The sequence below is a fragment of the Callithrix jacchus genome, chromosome 12, assembly GCF_049354715.1.
Source record: "Callithrix jacchus isolate 240 chromosome 12, calJac240_pri, whole genome shotgun sequence".
Taxonomy (NCBI): Eukaryota; Metazoa; Chordata; class Mammalia; order Primates; family Cebidae; genus Callithrix; species Callithrix jacchus.
The window spans coordinates 107588013-107608068 of record NC_133513.1 but is presented as its reverse complement, the minus strand read 5'-3'; the positions used below and the strand labels follow the sequence as shown (position 1 = coordinate 107608068).

Sequence of the window (20056 nt, the reverse complement as noted above, 5' to 3'; positions counted from 1 at the left end):
AGTCTGTGTGTTACTGTGTTCTAGATCCTGCACTCAAAGTGGCTGCATCATGTTTCTCTATAGAAACACATCTATATTTCACAGAAAGACCATGTAAACACATATAAGCAAGTAGCTACTCAGGTTCTAAGTTTGCAAAGAGCAGAGCTCTAGGAAACCCAGCAAGAAAGAATTAACGGTGAAAGGCAGAGTTTTCCACACTACAGTGCTTATTAGAAAACACTTTAGAAGAACCTAGTAGGGCTGAGGTGGGCCTCAGGGATCAGCTTCTTAAACAAACTGGGCCAGAAATCACATTTTGGGAAATATATATATATATATTTTTTTTTTTGATGGATGAATGCTACTTTTTTTTTTCTGGTTGTATATCTTTTTTTATTTATTTAATTTCAATAGTTTTGGAGGAACAGGTGATGTTTGGTTACATAGATAAATTCTTTAGTGGTGATTTCTGAGATGTTGGTGCACCCATCATCCGAGCAGTGTACGCTGCACCCAAGGTATTGTCTTTTATCCCTCACCCACCTTTTGAGAAGCATTGATAGAACATTTTACATTGTATATCTGAAGGTTCTTCAAAATAGGTAAGCAGGGAAAAGAACACAGACAGATTGTTTTACCTGCTTTGTAAACTGTTTTTAGAGGAAGACTTTGGAGGTTGGTGTTGGGCTTAATTCCCAGAATTTTGGAGCAGAGATTTTGAGGCGTGACTTTCGTAGTGGTGGAAGTCCTATGTTTCTGCTTTCCCCAAGTCCGCCTCAGTCTGAGTGCCTCTAGACAGCGTCTGTATCTTCCATTCCCACGATGCTTCCCATTGGTTTAGAATAATTCTAGCACATTATTGGCTTGGGAGTCAGAAGACCTGGTTCCACCCTAGGCTTTCTGCATTGTTGTGAGAAAGTCATATCTTCTCTGAGACTTACCTTCCTCATCTTAAAGGCTGGCATAGATCATTGCTTCCTGAGTGCTGGCAGTAGTCTGGAGAACATTTAGAAACATAAGTTCCTGACCCCTATGTACAAAGAATCTTCAATTTTTTTTTATATTTTTCAAAAGTTCTACAACTTTTTTTTTGAGACAGAGTCTTGCCCAGTAACCTGGGAGTACAGTGGCACAACCGTAGCTCACTGTAACTTCAAACTCCTGGGCTCAAGCAATCCTCCTGCCTCAGCCTCCCAAGTGGCTGGGACTACAGATGCAGGACACCACATTTGGCTAATGTTTTATTTATTTATTTATTTTTCTGTGGAGACAGAGTCTTGCTACGTTTCCAGGGCTGGTGTTGAACTGGGCCTCAAGCAATCCTCCCACCTCACCCTCCCAAAGTGCTAGGATTACAGATGTGAGCAACCACACGTGGCCTACAGATGATTCTTATGCACAGCAGTATTTGGGAACTACTGGACTAGATTACCTTTGAAGGCCTTGTCAGCTCTATAATTCTATTCTGGGGTTTTAGTGAAAAGAAATTTGTGTTAGAACATAATAGCCCAATAACAGAAGGAGTGCGGGTTTATTCATTTTCACTGTGACTTTTGTATAGTTGTGACGGTCACACATTGTGCTTCATCTGACTGTGTGGGTGTTACAGAGTAAATGATTACTGGGGTTGTCCTTTTTATTTCCATATACCAATTCCGTGACGGTCCTCCTAGCTTGTAATTTTGTGAAAACCCAAAGCTACTTACACATTAATTCTGTCTCCATCATATGATTCTGCAATCACAGAAAACGCATGAAACAACTTTAAGACAGTAAACACTGGCTTAATGGAATGAGGCAGAAGGGTTTTCCTGGTACTAAGAGGAGGGGTCCCCTTCTAGAAAATAGAAAGAAAATGATTGTTTACTATGGCCTAGAGCTGGATTTATCATGAGTTAAAGCTGAGGATCTTTAATCGAGGCCCCCACCCACCCCACCTGTGAGAGCTGAAATACTGGAGAACTTGGAATTCTTACCCTGGGGTTTTTCTGATAGACATTTTTAGATTATATAAGATATGTGTATATATCCCTACCCCTATTCTCAGTACTTACCAGATGATACTGAATATTCTAGGAGTATTTGCAGGAGAATTCTTTTAGATATTGCAGCTATATTCTTTCTCTTGTTCTGGATATTAATCTAATTTTCAAATATGCATTCATGCTTGAGACTGACAGGCTCAAGTTCCTGGCAGTGGCTGTTCCAGCACTTAGTCATCTGACTGAGAATTTGGGGCCCTAAGCTGTTGAGGGTAATCACTTAAATACATCTCCCTTAATCTTCTTTGCTGGGCAGTGAGAAAAGGAGACAGTAAGGAGCCAGGGGAACAGAGAAAATTGTGGAGCAACTCTGCTCCTTGAGCTCCTGCTGCCCATTTCTCATTTCTTGGGAATCCATGCCAAGATGCCTTCCTTCCTTGGCCTAAAGTGTCTGGGGAAATTGTGCAGCTCTGAGAAAAGCAAAGTCACCTCATCTGAGAGAACAAGTGCCAGGGGCTCGAACAGAAAGAGACTGATTGTTGAGGACTGGAGGGTCTCTGGGACCTCCTTCCTTGCTCACAGGCATGCCACTGTCACTCATTTGCTGTATCTCTGTCCCGAGGACTACTGCCCACGTGGGCACATATGTAACCGTGTTGATCCTTTTGGTAAGTAAAATAACCCACTCTGGACATGGTTTTGTCTTTTGTGATTGGCATAATTAAGAGAGTACTATCCAGCTCATTCTTCCGTAATGTGTTCTTCAAAGGAAACACTATCCTTAATATATAATTAATGGGGGTGAGGGTGGGAGAGATGGAGAATGTAACGTAAGTACAGCTATGGAGCTAAATTCCAAGGGTATTTTTGTCCAGGATTTTATGATCTTCAGTAACACATGTATCTCTTTCCAAACATTGTATGAATAATTGTCAGTAATAGGAAGTATGATGGAGAAGAAAGATCTCTATCCATTGATGCTGTCCTTTCATACGACAGAGAATAAATGGAAAGGAAATATTCAAGGCCGGAGATGAATGCCAGCAAAAGATGACCTAAGTAAAGCTGAGCTCCAAATTGTGTCATTGTGTAGGGAGCACTCATCTTGTGAAATGTTCTAAAAACATAAAAAATAAAAAGCCTTTTAATATCCATAGAACTTGTTGAGGCTTCTTTTCAGTGAAGCCCATTAAAACATGTCAGTCATCCCTCTGCCTGGGAAAGAGGTGGAGAAGGCCCTCTCTGAGGATAGAGTTATTGCACTTGGGAGTTTTCAGAGCTGGAAGTTATCACGGTGCCTTTATTAATGATACCTACCCAACTGCTCACGCCTTGTCAAAGTCAGCACTAGAATTAGTACAGGAAGTAGAAAGCGATTAGCCGTGGTTTCTACAAATGTATGAAGTTGAATCAAATAAACCAGGAAGCATAACATATTCCTCATCATTCTTGGGCAGCCAGAGAGTTGGATTGGATTCAGTTTAGGTGAAGTAAGGGAGTTAAGATGTTCTGTTTTGTTGCAATCAGCTTTCAATAGCTTTGTTGAGTGATAATTCATGTGCTGTAAAATTCACCCATTTGGGTTTTAGTATGTAACTGATATGTGCAGCCATTACCACGGTGAATATTTTCATTGCCTCAGAAGGAAACCCTGTACTCTTTAGTTATTGCCTCCCCACCTCAACCACTCACCCCCACCTCCCAGCCTTAAGAAATCAAAATCTGTTTTCTCTTATATTTTCCTATTCCGGATATTTCATGTGAATGAAATTCATAATATGTGGTCTTTTGTTTATGGCTTCTTTAACTTAGTGTATTTTCAAGGTTCTCCCATGTTGTAGCATGTATCAGCACTTTATTCCTTGTTATGGCCAAATACCATTTCACTGTATGGATATTTCACATTTTGTTTCTCCTTTCACCAGCTGATGGACATTTGGGTTGTTTCCAACTTTGGCTGTTATGAATAATGCCCCATGCATATCCATATACAAGGTTTTCTTTTTTTTTCCATGTCGGATGGGTAATGTGCTAATGCCATAACAAGGTTCGAGGGTGGCTCACACATGCATGCATGAACACATCAAAAGGATCATCATATACAAGTTTTTATGTGGAAATATGATATGTTCACAGCTCTTGGGTATATGCCTAGGAGTGGGATTTCTGGGTCATATAATAACTCTATGTCTTACCTTCTGAAGGACTTCTAGATTATTTTACAAAGTAGCTGCTCCCTTTTACATTCCCACCAGCAGCAAATGGAGCTCCCAGTTTCTCCAAATCCTTGGCAACATTTGCTATCATGTGGCATTTTTGGGGGATGGAGTTTTGCTATGTTTCTCAGGCTGGAGTGCAGTGGCACAATCTCAGCTCACTGCAACCTCTGCAACCCAAGTGCAAGTGATTCTCCTGTCTTAGCCTCCCAAGTAGTTGGGATTACAGGCACGTGCCACCACACCTGGCTAATTTTGTATTTTTAGTAGAAATGGGGTTTCACCATGTTAGCCAGGCTGGTCTCAAACTCCTGACTTCAGGTGATCCGCCTGCCTCCGCTTCCCAAAGTACTGGGATTATAGGCGTGAGCCACTGTGCCCTGCCTTATCTGACTTTTTCATTCCAGCCATCCTAGTGGATGTGAAGCGGTATCTCACTGTGACTACACCGAGCTTTGGCTGGGACAGAGAGGGCTGACAAGCAGATCAGTGCTCAGGGAGGACAGGATATTGACTCCAACGGCTGCTGATGGTGACAGCTCCTTATCTCTTACTCTTAACAGTCTTCTCTTCATGATTCCAGGCGCATCTCTTTTTAGGGGAGCAGGGAGTGGGAATGGAGAAACCATGCCTTCTGCCGAGCATGCTTACAAGCTATGCTAAGAACTTTGTTAAGAACCAGCTGATCATGCCTATTGCAGCAAGGGACACTTCCCTCAAAAATCAGATCCTCATACTAGTGGATACCTAGACTCCCTTTATTGAGGAGAAAACTGTTTTATTCCACAAATAGGAATAAAAATGAAACATGTAGATTTCTGCTGGAGCTAACACTTTATTGTGAATGACTTCAGTGCTTCTATGGAATGTTTCTACTCAAAGAGACTCAAATCAGATGTGTTTGGAATGAGCCACTGTTGCTCTTGAAAGAGATAAGATCTGGTGGGAGGAGGAGGCAGGAAGCCAAGGGGAAGCCAGGTAAGCTGTAGTTGAATGAAAGCATGCTGGATAGTGACTTATCAGCAGTTTCTGTCATGAGGGAACAAGAGAATTAACAGTATCAGAGGGAGTTCTGGATACAGGAAAGGTAATCTCATTGGGATATCCATATCTTAGTGGAGGCAGATAAGGAAATCTGGGAGATGAGTTAAGTGTGTGGCTTTGAGGTTGGACATTCCAGAGTTTGACTCCCAGCTCTTCTACTTACTAAATGTGTTACTTTGGGAAGTTAGGGATTCCAAGTGCATTTCTCTGTCTGTAAGGTAGGCAGGGAATGCATACCTTATATGACTGCTTTGAGCAGGCTTATCCCTAGAGTAGATGGGGCCCTGGGCAAATATTTTTTGTAGGGCTCCTGTCTGTATAAACAATTTGAGTCACCCCAAATCAGTGTGTCAACAGCTCACTCTTGTTCAATCATGGGAAAGAAATGCCACACCAGCCTGAGGTAGTGATTGCTTGCTAGGCTTGTCAGGCTTGTCCCCTAGAATGAGCCAGCTCCAGGGCCCCAAGAAACTCCATTGGCATGACTCTGGGGCTCCTTGGGGCATCTGGCCAACCCCTTGCACAGCATGGAGAGATGCAGAGGATCACTAGAGAAATCTATTAAGAGGAGGCTCAGATTCCTCATCCAGACAGCACTGCTGGCCCCAGCAATCCCAGGCAGAGCACACTTAGACATTTTTGAGGCAGGAATGGGGTTAGGGCAGGGCTCTGCTTGCCCATGTCAAAGGGTAGTATTGATTTATGAGGATAAAATGAGTACCTGGCTGGGCGTGGTGGCATGTGCCTGTAGTACCAGCTATTTGAGAGGCTGAAGCAGAAGGATCATTTGGGCCCAGGAGTTCAGCCTGGGCAACAATGCAAGACCCTATCTCAATTTTAAAAATTGTAAATAAAGATAAAAATAAATTTAAAGAATGAGAACTTGCATATTAAAGTGTTTGGTAAGTGGCACACAAAAGCATCCACTAAATGTTAATTTCAGTAATAGTAATAGACTTGCAATATAGTCAGCATTAGTCATTTTGGACAGTCTCTATGGAGAATGAATTTAAAAAATAAAATAAGAAAAAATCATTTATTGTTGTTAAAAATAGTGATTTCTATTGTTTGCCTTCTACGCTGTTGAACAATAGAGGCCCAGGACTATAGATGCAGCACAGGACGTAGGATTCCCAGGAAGCCACTGTGTGCTTGGGCATCCTGTTTAGGACAGGTGCCTGGAGCAAGTGCACCCTCCTGCAGCCATGCTTGTTCCTGTGCTACGAAGCCCCAAAAAGTTCAGGAGCAGCTCCTGGCAGGGTGCTTGGGAATATTTGGCAAAGGCCTCCTGCAGCTGCGAGAAAGATCTCAAGATGCTGCAGCTTCCTGTTGTTGTCTGGTGCTCAACCCCTGCTTGGAGTTGTGCTGGGCTCCTTGCTTTTCCAAGTGTCCCCATGCATATCTGTCCTTTGTCATGCTCAAAACAACCCTTGGATATTGCAAGGGAAGAAATCGTTTTCCTCATTTCACAACAGCAATGAATTAGCAAGAAGATGGGAAAAGTGGACAAAACAAATATATCAGTGAACATACAAAACAGCTTCTGCAAAAATATGTCAGTGAACATATAGAATAGCTTCTGCAAAAATATATTGGTGAAAATATATCAGTGAAATAGATCAGTGAACATACTTCCGCAGCAAATAGCTTCTGCAGCTTCTGGTTGTAGATGTAGTACTGTTCTAGAAGAACGGCTGTCATTCACTGGGAGCCTACTACATCTCAAACATTGTGGTAAGCTTCTTTTATGGTTTGACTTTGTTTTAGAGACAGGCTCTCCCTCTGTCTCTCTGGCTGGAGTGCAGTGGTGTGAACAGGGCTCACTGCAGCCTTCACCACTTGAGCTCAAGTGATCCTCTTGCCTCAGCCTCCCATGCAGCTGGGACCACAGGCACATGCTACCATTTCTTGCTAATTTATTTATTTATTTATTTATTTTGTAGTGACAGGTTTATCCAGGCTGGTTTCAAACTCCTGAGCGCTAACAGTCTTCCTGCTTCGGCTTCCCAAAGTGTTGAGATTACAGGTGCAAGCCACCACACCTGGCCTGTGCTAAGTGTTTTATGATTCTTCCATGTTTCATAGTCTCAATAACTCAACAAGGCAGGAATTACTTTTATTTCATTTTGCAGAGAAGGAAACTGGGGCATATGCGGTTAGGAGACCTGCCAAAGGTCACTAAAGTACTCGATTTGGGCCCAGGTCTGCCTGACACCCAGATTCATGGTCTCAACCATGATACCATTCTGTCTCAGCCTGAGGAGCATGGAGTGGGTCATTCATGAGGTATGCTGAACGCTGGCATACCTAAAGTTTATAAATAATATTGCTAATTAAGTACTTCAGCAGCTCAAATTTGAAGACTTCCATAAAGTAAATTGTTGTTGCCAGGAAAATTAGCAAAGATTTCCTTCCTTTAGCTCATAAATACAAGCAATCTGTATGGAATGTTCCCTTACTCTACTGTAGGAAATTAGAGTGAAGGCTTTTTTTTATTATCTTCCCGAGACAGAGTTTGGCTTTTATTGCCCAGACTGGAGTGCAATGGCATGATCTCAGCTCTCTGCAACCTCCACCTCCTGGGTTCAAGTGATTCTCCTGCCTCAGCCTCCCCGGTAGCTAGGATTACACACATGGGTCATCATGCCTGGCTAATTTTGTATTTTTAGTAGAGACAGGACTTCTCCATGTTGGTCAGGCTGCTCTTGAACTCCTGACCTCAGGTGACCTGCCCACCTCTGCCTCCCAAAGTGCTGGGATTACAGGTGTGAGCCACTGCACCCAGCTAGAGTGAAGTTTTTGAACCTGTGTTTCTTTCTGTCCTTTGAGTTGTTTGGGTCTTTTACAAATGGAAGAACCTATTTAGGGCAATTACCTTCTTGACAAATAAACAAGAAGAGTCTGGCACTGTTATCAAAAGCCCCAAGGATATCTGGAGAGGATTCAGTGATTATGTTGTCAACTGAGTCCAAATCCCAAAGCAGAATGTTCCAGACTGGAAAGTAGGGACCTAAGTAGTTTTGGCTGTCCCCGCCCCGGAGAAGCAGTCCATATCCCAGAAGATCAAACGGTGGTTCATCTCTGATTCAGGCACCTGCTGGGACCTTTCTGTTAGGTGCAGCACACCCAGGGCTTGTCTTCACTTGGGATGGTCCCCCAAGACCCAGATACTCAGATTATCACATAACCAAGAGAGCCTCTTGGGTACATTATTGTTTCTTAAAGCAGTAGCAACCTGTTTTCAAACTAAGCAGAACATAGAACACTGTAATTTTTTTCTTTATTTTTTTTTCTTCTTACCCCATTCACTAATCCACAACCCCAGACCTGTATGTCAGAGGGCTAGGGCAAGAAGCATCTTGGGTATAGTAGGCCAGGGGCCACAGTGGCTTTGTCATCAACCGTGTGAAGACAGCATATTCTTCAAGATGCTGTAGAGCTTTTCATTTTTTCTTTTTCTTTTTCTTGAGACAGAGTCTCACTCTGTTGCCAAGGCTGGAGTGCAGTGGCACAATCTCGGCTCACTGCAACCTCTGCCTCCCGGGTTCAAGTGATTCTTTTACCTTAGCCTCCTGAGTAGCTGGGACTACAGGTGTGTGCCACGATGCCCGGCTAATTTTTGTATTGTTTTTTCTAGAGATGGGGTTGCACCATGTTGGCTAGGGTGGTCTGGAACTTCTGACCTTGTTATCTGCCCACCTTGGCCTCTCAAGTGCTGGGTTTACAGGCATGAGCCACCGCACCTGGCCCTCCTTTTTTTCTTTTTGAGACAAAATCTTGCTCTGTCACCCAGGCTGGAGTGCAGTGGCGTGATCTTGGCTCACTGCAACCTCCACCTCCTGGGTTCAAGTGATTCCCCTGCCCCAGCCTCCTGAGTAGCTGGGATTACAGACACCCGCCACCATGCCTGGCTAATTTTTTTGCATTTTTAGTGGAGACGGGGTTTCACTGTGTTAGCCGGGTTGGTCTCAATCTCCTGACCTCGTGATCCACCCGACTCAGCCTCCCAAAGTGCTTGGATTACAGGCGTGAGCCACGGTGTCCGGCCACTGTGGAGCTTTTCTATAGCATCTTCCTGATGACATTGAGAGGCTGTATTGTGGAAAAGGTTTTAATTCCTTGCAAAGCCTGGAACTCAGGTGTGAAGGCCCTCTCTTAAATTTGAGAGAAGCGTTTGAGCTAGCCATGAAAAATGTATCCCGGGAAAGTTGGTAAGAACCAGCATCAGGTTCCTGCCCTCAGACCTGCTCTCTGATGACTAATGGCTTTGACGAGGTTACTTTGAGAGGCAAAGTAGTGACAGGCGACTGCTGCTGGCAAGGAGACACACTGCACTGTGGCCTCCCATTCCTCCAGTATGCTGGGTCCCCAGGGCCACATCCAGTTTGTTGATGGGATATGGTTCGCCCCACACAGCAGTCTTACTTGACATTTATTCTCCTGAGGGTGGAGGTAATAGGTGGTGGCCAGTTACTGCTACATCTTGCAAGGGCATGAACAGAGAAGGATTTGAGGTTTCAGCTCTTTGGGAAAGCAGTAGATAGTTTGCATTTTTTTCTTTGATTTATAGTTACCAGTAATCCCTGTTCAATTCCCTAGGCTTCTTATTCCATTAGTTTAATCATATTTCCCAGAATCATGTGTGTCAAGCCCTTGACAGTCAAGCCTTTAGATCACGTCCCACTCTTATCCCCCAAAAGCCCACATCAGTCTTCTTTGTCACAGATGTTTGAAGGACTCTTTCACATGGGGCTCTCTTTGTACGTGCAATTCTGCTGCCTGGCACGGCCTCCCCGGTTCTTCTGAGCCCAGCAGGATGCAGGTTAAATTTTTCCTTCTCTGGGGAGGCCTGATCTTACCTCTTGCCTCATCCTCCGCTGTTTTCATGGCATCCTCTGCACATCTTTGTTTGAGTTGCCTGTTTATAAGCTTCTCCCTTTTCATACACTGAGGTCCTCTCTGGGCAAGGAGAGAGCTGTGTTCATGTTTTTATTCCATGAGAGTACCTAGCACGGAAAAAAAGCTGTGAGTGATGAGTAAATGAATGAGTGAATGTTCGCAGAAGTCAAATCGCAATGTTAGAAGAATACAATTCAGCCTCAAATTGTACCCCTGCCTTCGAGTAGCTGAGGCCAGGAGAAGCTGTAAAACAAAGTGGCTGCAAATTCAGGGCTGTGGGGCCAGACCTCACTGCCAAATGCCAAGTCTGGTCAGACCTCGCCGCCATATTCAAAGTCCAGCTCTGCTCTTTGTGGTTCTGTGACCTGGGCAAGCTACTTAATATGTCTGAGCCTTAGTTTTCTCGTATATAAAGTGTGGATAATACTACCTACATTGCAGCAGTATTACGAGCCCTTCGAGAAAATAAGCATTTCAGAAATTCTAGCATTTAGTAGGAGCTCAATAAATAGATTCCCCTTCTTACCCAAGCGTGTGTGAAGTTGAATAATTGTCTAGATAACAAATCCAATCAGTTTTCAAAGGAAAGAAATATCACTGAAGGGAAAGAGAAAGTAGGATTTGCGCTGTGAGCTGGAACATAGATAGGATTTACCCAAAATATGAGTAAGAGGAAAATAGCCCAATGATCTGTGAGTGGAAAGAAAAAAGTAGAGGTAAGCCATTTTACACCTGATTCCACTGGCTGAATCTGCTCGGTCCAGCTTTTTTTGTTTTATTGATGGTTGCTTTGTGTTTTGTTTCTTTATTTTATTTTTAGCTCTAAGAACGTCGGCAAGTAACTATTTTCACATGAAATGTTCCCATATAAATTATTTTCTTGAGTAACTAAATATGCTGTAATGCCCATTCATTTTAATTAAATGTACTTCAAAACGAATCTTTTTTAAAGTCAGAGGGTAAAGCAGTCTGTTGAAGTTTATTGTTTGGCATTGTTTTAATCCAGGCTTAAACACATTTGAATCTTACTAAGAGTGGCTTACTTTCATAGAAATCCCTGACTTCCTGTCCTTTGAGCCTAATGATTCTGGGGCATGACCCAGTGCTGATGGTTATGGATGGACGCCTGTTAACTTGGCAAATTAGCCATGGACCTGTGATGGCCCTTGGTACAAGACAACGCTGCTAACAGAAAGAGAATATGGATTGTGTGGGGGCTGGGCATGGTGGCTCATGCCTGTAAGGCGGGAGCTTTACTTTGGGAGGCTGAGGCGGGCAGATCATGAGATCAGGAGTTCGAGACCAGCTTGGCCAATATAGTGAAACCCCATCTCTACTAAAAAGAGAAAAATTAGCTGGATGTGGTGGCGAGGGCCTGTAGTTCCAGCTACTCAGGAGGCTGAGGCTAGAGAATTGTTTGAACCTGGTAGGCAGAGGTTGCAGTGAGCTGAGATTGCTCCACTACACTCCAGCCTGGATGACAGTGAGACTCCATCTTAAAGAAAAAAGGGAATATGGGGCCGGGCGCGGTGGCTCAAGCCTGTAATCCCAGCACTTTGGGAGGCCGAGGTGGGTGGATCACGAGTTCAAGAGATCGAGACCATCCTGGTCAACATGGTGAAACCTCGTCTCTACTAAAAATACAAAAAATTAGCTGGGCATGGTGGCACATGCCTGTAATCCCAGCTACTCAGGAGGCTGAGGCAGGAGAATTGCCTGAACCCAGGAGGTGGAGGTTGCGGTGAGCCAAGATCACGCAATTGCACTCCAGCCTGGGTAACGAGCGAAACTCCGTCTCACAAAAAAAAAAAAAAAAAAAAAAAAAAGGGAATATGGTTTGTGTGTTACTCAGTAGGGTGGACAGATAGCCAACACAGGCTTGAGTCATCTATGGGCTACATGCTGAAGGCTGCCAGTAGGAAGGTAACATAAGGTGAATAGGTGGCCAGCAGAGGGGTGATTCTGTCCCTGGGATAGAAGACGAAGGCTGCCAACACGAAAGCAGCATAGTCTGTGTGCTGCTTGTTAGGGTGTGTAGAGGTAGCCAGGAGGAAGATTTCTTTCTCAACCTCAGAAAGCAGCATACCCAGAAAGCACTAGAGAAACCCTTTGCAGAATCAGGTTTATGAGGACTTCACATTTAAATATGTCAGGATTTTAGATAGACTGTGATATGATATGCATGAGGATTATAGATGCTTCTCAAAGGTAGAAATAAATAAGGTGTTGATGTCAACACCTTTTCATCACTATTATTTATTACTTTATTTATTTGACAGAGTCTTGCTCTATTGCCCAGGCTGGAGTGCACTGGCATGATCTTGGCTCACCACAGCCTCTGCCTCCCGGGTTCCAGTGATTCTCTGTGCCTCAGCCTCCTGAGTAGCTAGGATTACAGGTGTGCACCACCATGCCTGGCTAATAATTTTGTATTTTTAGTAGAGATGGGGTTTTACCATGTCAGCCAAGCTAGTCTTGAACTCCTGACCTCAAATGACCCACCCGCCTCAGCCTTCCAAAGTACTGGGATTATAGGTGTGAACCACCACACTCAGCCAACACCCCATATTTATAGGAAGTAAGACATTGAGGCCCAGAGAAGTAAATGACTTTCCTAAGGCTGGGGTATAATTAGAGGGTAGTGTTAGATTAAGGCTCTGGCCTTCCTCTCTTCCTGTTTAATATTACAAAAGAGAAGACCAAAGGATTATTAATTTTTTTTTAAGTTTAGTTCAAGACTCAGCTCAGGTGAAACTTTCCTGTGGACCCTATCCAGACCTCCAGATCGCTCTGCTGTATGCCACACAGATGCCCATCCAAGCACCTCTATGCCTGCCTATTTATATCTGCTTATTTGCAATCTCTCCCTACCTGCTCGTAAGCTCCTTAGGGGCAGGGCTGTTGTTTTTGTGTTTTCTTCTGACTATCACACAGTGCTTGGTAAATAAAGCTACCACATACACTTTAAAATTGAGATATAGTTTAGTATACCATAAAATTCATCACTTTAACATGTACAATCCTGTGGATTTCAGTAAAACCACAAAGTTGTGCAACCATCCCACTGTCTAATCCCAGAGCACTTCCGTTAGCGCCGAAAGAACCCTGTGCCCGTTACAAATCAGCCCCGATTACTCACATTCCTCAGCTGCTGGCAACTACTTATCTCCTTTATGTGTTTGTGGATTTGCCTATTCTGGACATTTCATCTCACTGGAATCATGTAATCTGTGGTTTTTTGTGTCCGGCTTCTTTCACTCACCATAATGTTTTCAAGGCTCATCGAGGTGGTAGCATTTATCAGTATCTTATTCCTTTTTATGTCTGAATAGTATCCCATGGTAGGGATATATCACATTTTCTTTATTTTTTCCTCAGCTGATGGTCATTTGTGTTGTTTCTGCTTTCTGGCTATTATGAATAATGCTGCTATAAACACTTGTGTACAAGTTTTTGTGTGAACATGTTTTCAGTGCCCTTGGGTATGTACCTAGCAGTGGAAATCCTGGGTCATAAAGTGATTCTCTGTTTAACTTTTTGAGAAACAGTTTTCTACAGTGGCTGCACAATTTTGCATTTCCACCACTTAATACAATTTCAAATAAATTAAAGCTATTCCCCCAAAGTGAAATAACCAGTTTTCCCATATGTACAGAAATCCCATATGTACATTCATGTTTATTTACATCCTGTATCGTAATCTTCAAAACTGCCTACAGCTTTACAACTTACAGGTCTGCAAACATTATAAAAAGAGAGGTAGGGCCTCTGAGTTGTCAGACTGTGGCCCCCAAGTTATGTTTGTTTGCTATTGAGATGTCTTTCCTCATCCAAGTTCTGTAGCCATAGATAGCAACCAAAATTAATCAGAGGACATCAGAGACATTATGACTCACAGTGCCCAGAAAAATCTAGCTCACAACGGTTTGCCTGCAGCCCAGGTGGAGAGGGAGAATTCTCAGGCCATAGAGCGGGATCTCCTGGAATAAAGATGAGCTGGGGAAGAAAGTGAAATAGCTAGGGCCACGGCCTTTACTCACCTGTCTCCCTTTCTGTCCATCACAACCCAGATCATTTTGTAAGGTCGTTTTTGACATCACTAGAATATTCTGGGGTGTGTGATATTTGCTGTCTTTGTGAGACAATTCCCAGTTCTGTTTCATGTCAGTCTTTTCCCTGAAGTGCCATCATGTGATTCTAGTGTGTAGCTGGATATGTTTTGTTATCCTTTCCTTGGGTACTTGTTCTTAAAGGGCACAGACTCTATCTTCACTTGGTAGCCAGCAACACTGTGGGGCAGTGGTTACTTAATAACTACCTAGGCCAGGTGTGGTGGCTCACGCATGTAATCTCAGCACTTTGGGAGGCTGAGGTAGACAGGTCACTTGGGGTCAGAAGTTCTAGACCAGCCTGGCCAACATGGTGAAACCCCATCTCTACTAAAAATACAAAAACATAAGTCAGGCATGGTGGCACATGCCTGTAATCCCAGCTACTCTGGAGACTAAGGCACAAGAATTGAATGAACCCAGGAGGTGGAGGTTGCAGTGAGCTGAGATCGTGCCACTGCACTCCAACCTGGATGATAGAGTGAAACCCTGTCTCAAAAATAAATAAATAAATAAATAAAATAACTGTCTAATTTTTGAGGTCACCAATTGGTCTAATATTATTCATGATGGGAATACTAAGTGAATTTGTTTAATAATACTTCAGCTGAACTTGAGTTAACATAGATTGTGGTTGAATTAGTTTGTTTTAAGAGTTTAAAGAGGCTGGGTGTGGTGGCTCACACCTGTAATCCCAGCACTTTGGGAGGCTGAGGAGGGCAGATCATAAGGTCAGGAGATCGAGACCATCTTGGCCAACATAGTGAAACCCTGTCTCTACTAAAATACAAAAATTAGCTGGGAGTGGTGGCACGTGCCTGTAGTCCCAGCTACTAGGGAGGCTGAGGCAGGAGAATTGCTTGAACCCGGGAGTCGTTGGTTGCAGTGAGCTGAGATTGCACCACTGCACTCCAGCCTGGTGCCTGGCGACCGAACAAAACTCTGACTCAAAAAAAAAAAAAAAAAAAAGAATTTAAAGAAAATGCAAATAGGATCCAATACATTTCTTGGTTAACTTCTATATCTAAATACCAAGAGTGATCCGGTTCATTTTCTATATGTGGCAGCAGCTGGTGAAAAGAAGTTGAGCCCAGCCAACCTTTTGTAACTCTTCCTGTAGTTGCAAGGACCACATTCAACTTGAAGCTTTCCTTATCTCTCTTGCTGAGCGGTAAGCATTCCTTCCGTTGAAAGTTCATACCGTTTTGTCAGTAGCTCTGATTCCAATCCCTCTCTGCCTTGTTTTAGAGTTATTTAGGTCCTTGAGCTATTTGCCCTAGTTAGATGTAAGGTTGCAGAGGGCTTAGTTTAGGTATCTTTGATCTCTGTACCACTTTTGGCCCCTTGAAGGTGATGCTTTGCATGTTGCAGATGCTCAGTAAATATCATTAGCCTCATTAATGGGTCAACATTCATTTGCTTCTCTTCATTATTTCCTTTGATTTTTGCCCGCCCAGTTCTCAATTGTGGATACTGTGGCTGAATGCTGATCTTGTGGCTTAGTTGCTTTTTCTGTATACAAATTTAATAGCCAATGAAGCGTATTGGTAAATTCTCAGTGCTCTTAGTGTATTTTATTCAAGGAAAAATATTGTATAATCCAGATCCAAAAGCAAGAAGAATTTAAGTTTAAAGTATTTTCCTTACCATCCTCCCTCTAATCTCCTCCAAATCCCAAAAATCCAATACATATGAGGAGTGTTTTCCATCTTGCTAGCAATGGTGAGGTAAAGGAAGGGAAGAGACCTACCTTCTATATCTCTTTTGAATATACAGCCAACCTGGCATATGACATATAGTGCTAGCACAATCTTTGGTTGCATTGACACAATATGCAGCTGTTTAAGATTGCAAAAAGAGAGCCCATGTAATATACGTGTAAACACAATAGAGTATCATTATAAAATGACTCATTTTTATAGAGCTTGGTAAAGGTCATAAGTCACATCCTTCTGCCTAAAATATAAGCACAAGCCAAAAAGACATTTTGAAGGCATATTTATTTATGAAGCAGTTGGTAGTTCTGACCTCTGCTACAAGAGTTAATCTAAGTTGTCTCTTTTTCATATTTTAAAGGAAGAAGTACTTTGGCATAGTATGGGTGCAAATTCCACTGTGTTTGTATAATAAGATGATCCAGTTAATAATTTATTTTCTTGAGAAAAAAATATATTCTGTCTGAACATGTTTGGTCTTTTCAGGATATTGTTCTATTTAGAATCTTTCTCTGTTATCTTTAGATGAAAGTGATCAGTGACTCAAGACAACATTTTTTTTTAGCATAAAAGTATGGATCGTAGATTCTCTTTTGTTTAGAACTCCCTGCCCAAAAAAGAGACTCTGCGGGAAAAACTTAAAGGCAATAATTTATTTGGAAGGTGATCCCAGGAATCACTGGTAGGGGTGTGAGGCTAACAAAAGGTGCAGTTACCAGTGTGGGCAGCCAATTCTCAATCCATTAGGAATTCTAAGAGGTAGTGTGGGATGTGCTGTAGAGATATGCCAGCCAATGGATGAGGAAGCTGGGTATTTACTTACCACTTCCCCATCATCATTGGTTGACAGCTGCTTTCAGGTATGTTAACACATGCATTCTGATGCTTCTACTAATCACATCTGACTTGTAGAGGTGAGTGCCAAGGAGGTATGGGTAGGGCATGTATTCCATTCCAAATGATCCAACTGAGGTTTTATTTCAGTAAAAATTCCCTCTCCATTCTAATGAAGGATCTTTTGTTTCTGAAGAATAGAAATCCACTTATACTTTTTAATAACCCAATCAAACTAGATAGAGAGAAGGGGTACAGGAACTCAGGAAATGCTGGAGGGCCAGGCCTCAGGAAGTACAGAATTCCAGGCTGCTCCAGGAACTGCAGCTTAGTTTCCAGGGATGTCCCATTCTCTTCCCTCCCATCTGGCTTCCTCTGACACTCTGTCCCTTGGGACTTGAGTATACACCTGGTTCTCTGATGCCTGCACCTGGCCTGGCCTAACATTATCCTTTGATATGCATATCTACTACAGACGGGGACTTTTATATGTATCTCTAACTTTAGATTCTTAGGAGTAAAAACCTAATTGGCCCAGTTCATCTTTTCCAAAACTGGATAAAAAGTTGTTGGGCAGCTGATGTATGCGCCTTGCTCTGATCCAGTGTCCTCTAACAAGCTAGTCATCCACAGCCAAGGGCAGGAGTCATATGGCTCAGTGCCTACCCACAAGAGGGGTAGATGGGGGACAGACGTGCAATGAATGTGACAAGCTCCACCAGGAAAGATAATTTGATGAATAAACATCTTGTCCTGAGGATTCCATGGCATTTTCATGAATACGCAGGGTAAATAATGAAATATGAAGTAAAACCCCATGTAGCCACTATCCTTACAGCGGATGTATTTTTAAAATGATTTATCCATTAGTCTGTTTGAAAGAGACACACTGTAGAAATCTTAGATGTTAATGAATTAGAAACAATTTTGGTTCTTGAACTAAGAATCTGGTTATAGGCTAGGGTTAGTGGCTCATGCCTGTAATCCCAGCACTTTGGGAGGCTGATGCAGAAGGTTTGCTTGAGCCCAGAAGTTTAAACAAACCTTGGGCAATGTAGTGAGACCCCCATCTCTACAAAAAAATTAAAAATTAGCTGGATGTAACGGTGCATTCCTGTGGTCCCAGCTACTCAGGAGGCTGGGGTGGGAGGATCACTTAAGCCTAGGAATTTGAGGTTGCAGGGAGCCATGATCTTGCCACTGCACTCCAGCCTGTGTGACAGAGTGAGATGGTGTCTTAAAAAAAAAAAGAATCTGGATATAGTCAGTAAAAAGTTAAAGCTATGTCATCTCCCTTTTCTTCAAAAATCTTGAAGATAACATTTGCCTTATGATATCCTTTTCCTTCCCAAGTCCAAGAAACAGGAACTGGGGCATAAACACAATGATGAAATTTTGCACAATCTCTAAGCAAAGCTGAAGTGCATGGGTGATGTAATCTGAGGTTGCTTCGGTGAGATGCGTAGATGAAGAATCTTGTACCGTTTGGTGAGAGTCATTACCTCCCTACTGTGTAAATGAGGACAGTAGCACTCTCATAGTTCCCTCCTACTCACCTCCCAATTTTTGTTAGTTGCAATATTGTTTTCACATTGTCCTTGGCTCAAAACATTTCCATATTCCTCTCTAACCATAATTGGGTGATTGTGATGTCAGTTTCACATATAATTGAATTCACTGCTCACTGCTAGCACTTTTAGTAGTGTTTGCATTCCTGAATTTAGCTCATCTCTTAATTAGCTAGATGTTGTTTTCCAGCAGTTTTCCCAAGAAAGGTTCATGGTGTTGTGTTTGCTGAACACCTTTCTGTTTGTGGTGGTTTGCCTGTTGCCTTTATCTCTGAACGACATTTTGGCAGGTGTAAGGTTCTTGGGACATACGCTTTCTTTCCCTCAGGACGTCCAGGTATTTGCTTCATCTTCTAAGAATCAGTGTTGTTGCTGAGAAGTCTGAGGTTAGCCTGAGTTTTTTTGTTTTTTGTGAGCAATAGGGTTTTTCTGCCTGGACAAATGGAGAGTGATATTCCTTGGAGTTCTAAGGCTTAGTCTAGGACTTGGAGTCAGCATTCTGTATCAAATTTTGCCAAAATGTATCTATATACTCTTTAAATCTGTGAATTCAGATGTCTCTTCATTTTAGAGGTATTCTTGTGTATTTAATCTTTGAATACATCTGCTACTTAGGTTCTCTACTTCTAGGATATACATTTAAAAAAAATCTTTCTTCTTCTTGCATATCTATTGTTTTCTCTCATTGTTTGAGGCTCTTTCTTCTGTGTTCATTAAAATTATTTCAAAGTTTTCTCTATGCTAGGAATTAGATATTTTATCAGTGTTTGTTTTGTTCTTTGATATTTCAGTTCTTACTATTGATATTATCTTTGTCCTCAGTTTTCTTTTCTTTTTTTTTTTTTTTTTTGACAGAGTTTCACTCTGTCACTGAGGCTGGCGTGCAATGGTACGCTCACTGCAACCTCTGCTGCTTGGGTTCAAGCAATTCTCCTGCCTCAGCCTCCTGAGTAGCTGGGATTACAGGTACCTGCCATCATGCCCAGCTAATTTTTGTATTTTTTTCTAGAGATGGGGTTTCACCGTGTTGACCAAGTTGATCTCGAACTCCTGACCTCGTGATCTGCCCACCTCGGCCTCCCAAAATGCTGGGATTACAGGCATGAGCTGTGGAGCTCGGGCAGTTTTCATTTCTTAATTTCTTTAGCCTTTTTCATCTCATGCTGTCGTGTCATCATCTCATCCTTGAGCTCTTTTTTATTTCATGCACTAGTTCAGCATTCTGTATCTGTGCTCACTCTCCTTAACTCTAGTTTCCACAGAGCAGCAGAGGATCCTGTTGGGCTGACGATCAGATGCTGCTGCTTTCTCTGCCCAAATCCCCCAGTGGCACTGGGTGTGGGGGGCTCACATCTGTAATCCCACCACTTTTGGAAGCCAAGGCTGGAGGATCACTTGAGGCCAGGAGTTTGAGACCAGCCTGTGCAATAGCAAGACCCCGTCTTTACAAAAAAAATTAAAAAATAAAAATCGGCTGGCTGTAGTGGTGCATACCTGTAATCCCAGCTACTTGGGAGGCTGAGGTGGGCGGACCACTTGAACCTTGGAGGTTGAGGCTGCAGTGAGCTGTGATTATGCCACTGCACTCTGGCCTGGGTGACAGAGCAAGACCCTGTCTCTAAACAAAACAAAACAACTTAGGGGAAAAGGCAAGGCCATTTACAATGACCTGCAGGCCCTATCTCCTTCCACCTCACTAACTTCACT

General features: G+C 42.8%; 1 protein-coding gene and 1 pseudogene across 36 annotated transcripts in view; one reads left to right on the top strand and one right to left on the bottom strand.

The window, feature by feature from the left end:
* ABLIM1 (actin binding LIM protein 1) overlaps positions 1–20056 on the top strand; it is a 338782-nt gene that overhangs the window by 109110 nt on the left and 209616 nt on the right. For 4 of the 36 annotated variants that reach the window (XM_035269186.3, XM_002756613.6, XM_078346558.1 and 1 more), the window contains exon 1: positions 2275–2632. The exons of the other annotated variants lie outside the window; for them this stretch is intronic. In XM_035269186.3, the coding sequence (XP_035125077.2) occupies positions 2389–2632 (244 nt within the window). In that variant the 5' untranslated portion in view covers positions 2275–2388. Of the gene's footprint in view, positions 1–2274; positions 2633–20056 lie in introns of those variants that run through there. 36 annotated transcript variants of the gene reach the window in all.
* LOC118146609 (small nucleolar RNA U13) lies at positions 3978–4090 on the bottom strand (annotated as a pseudogene).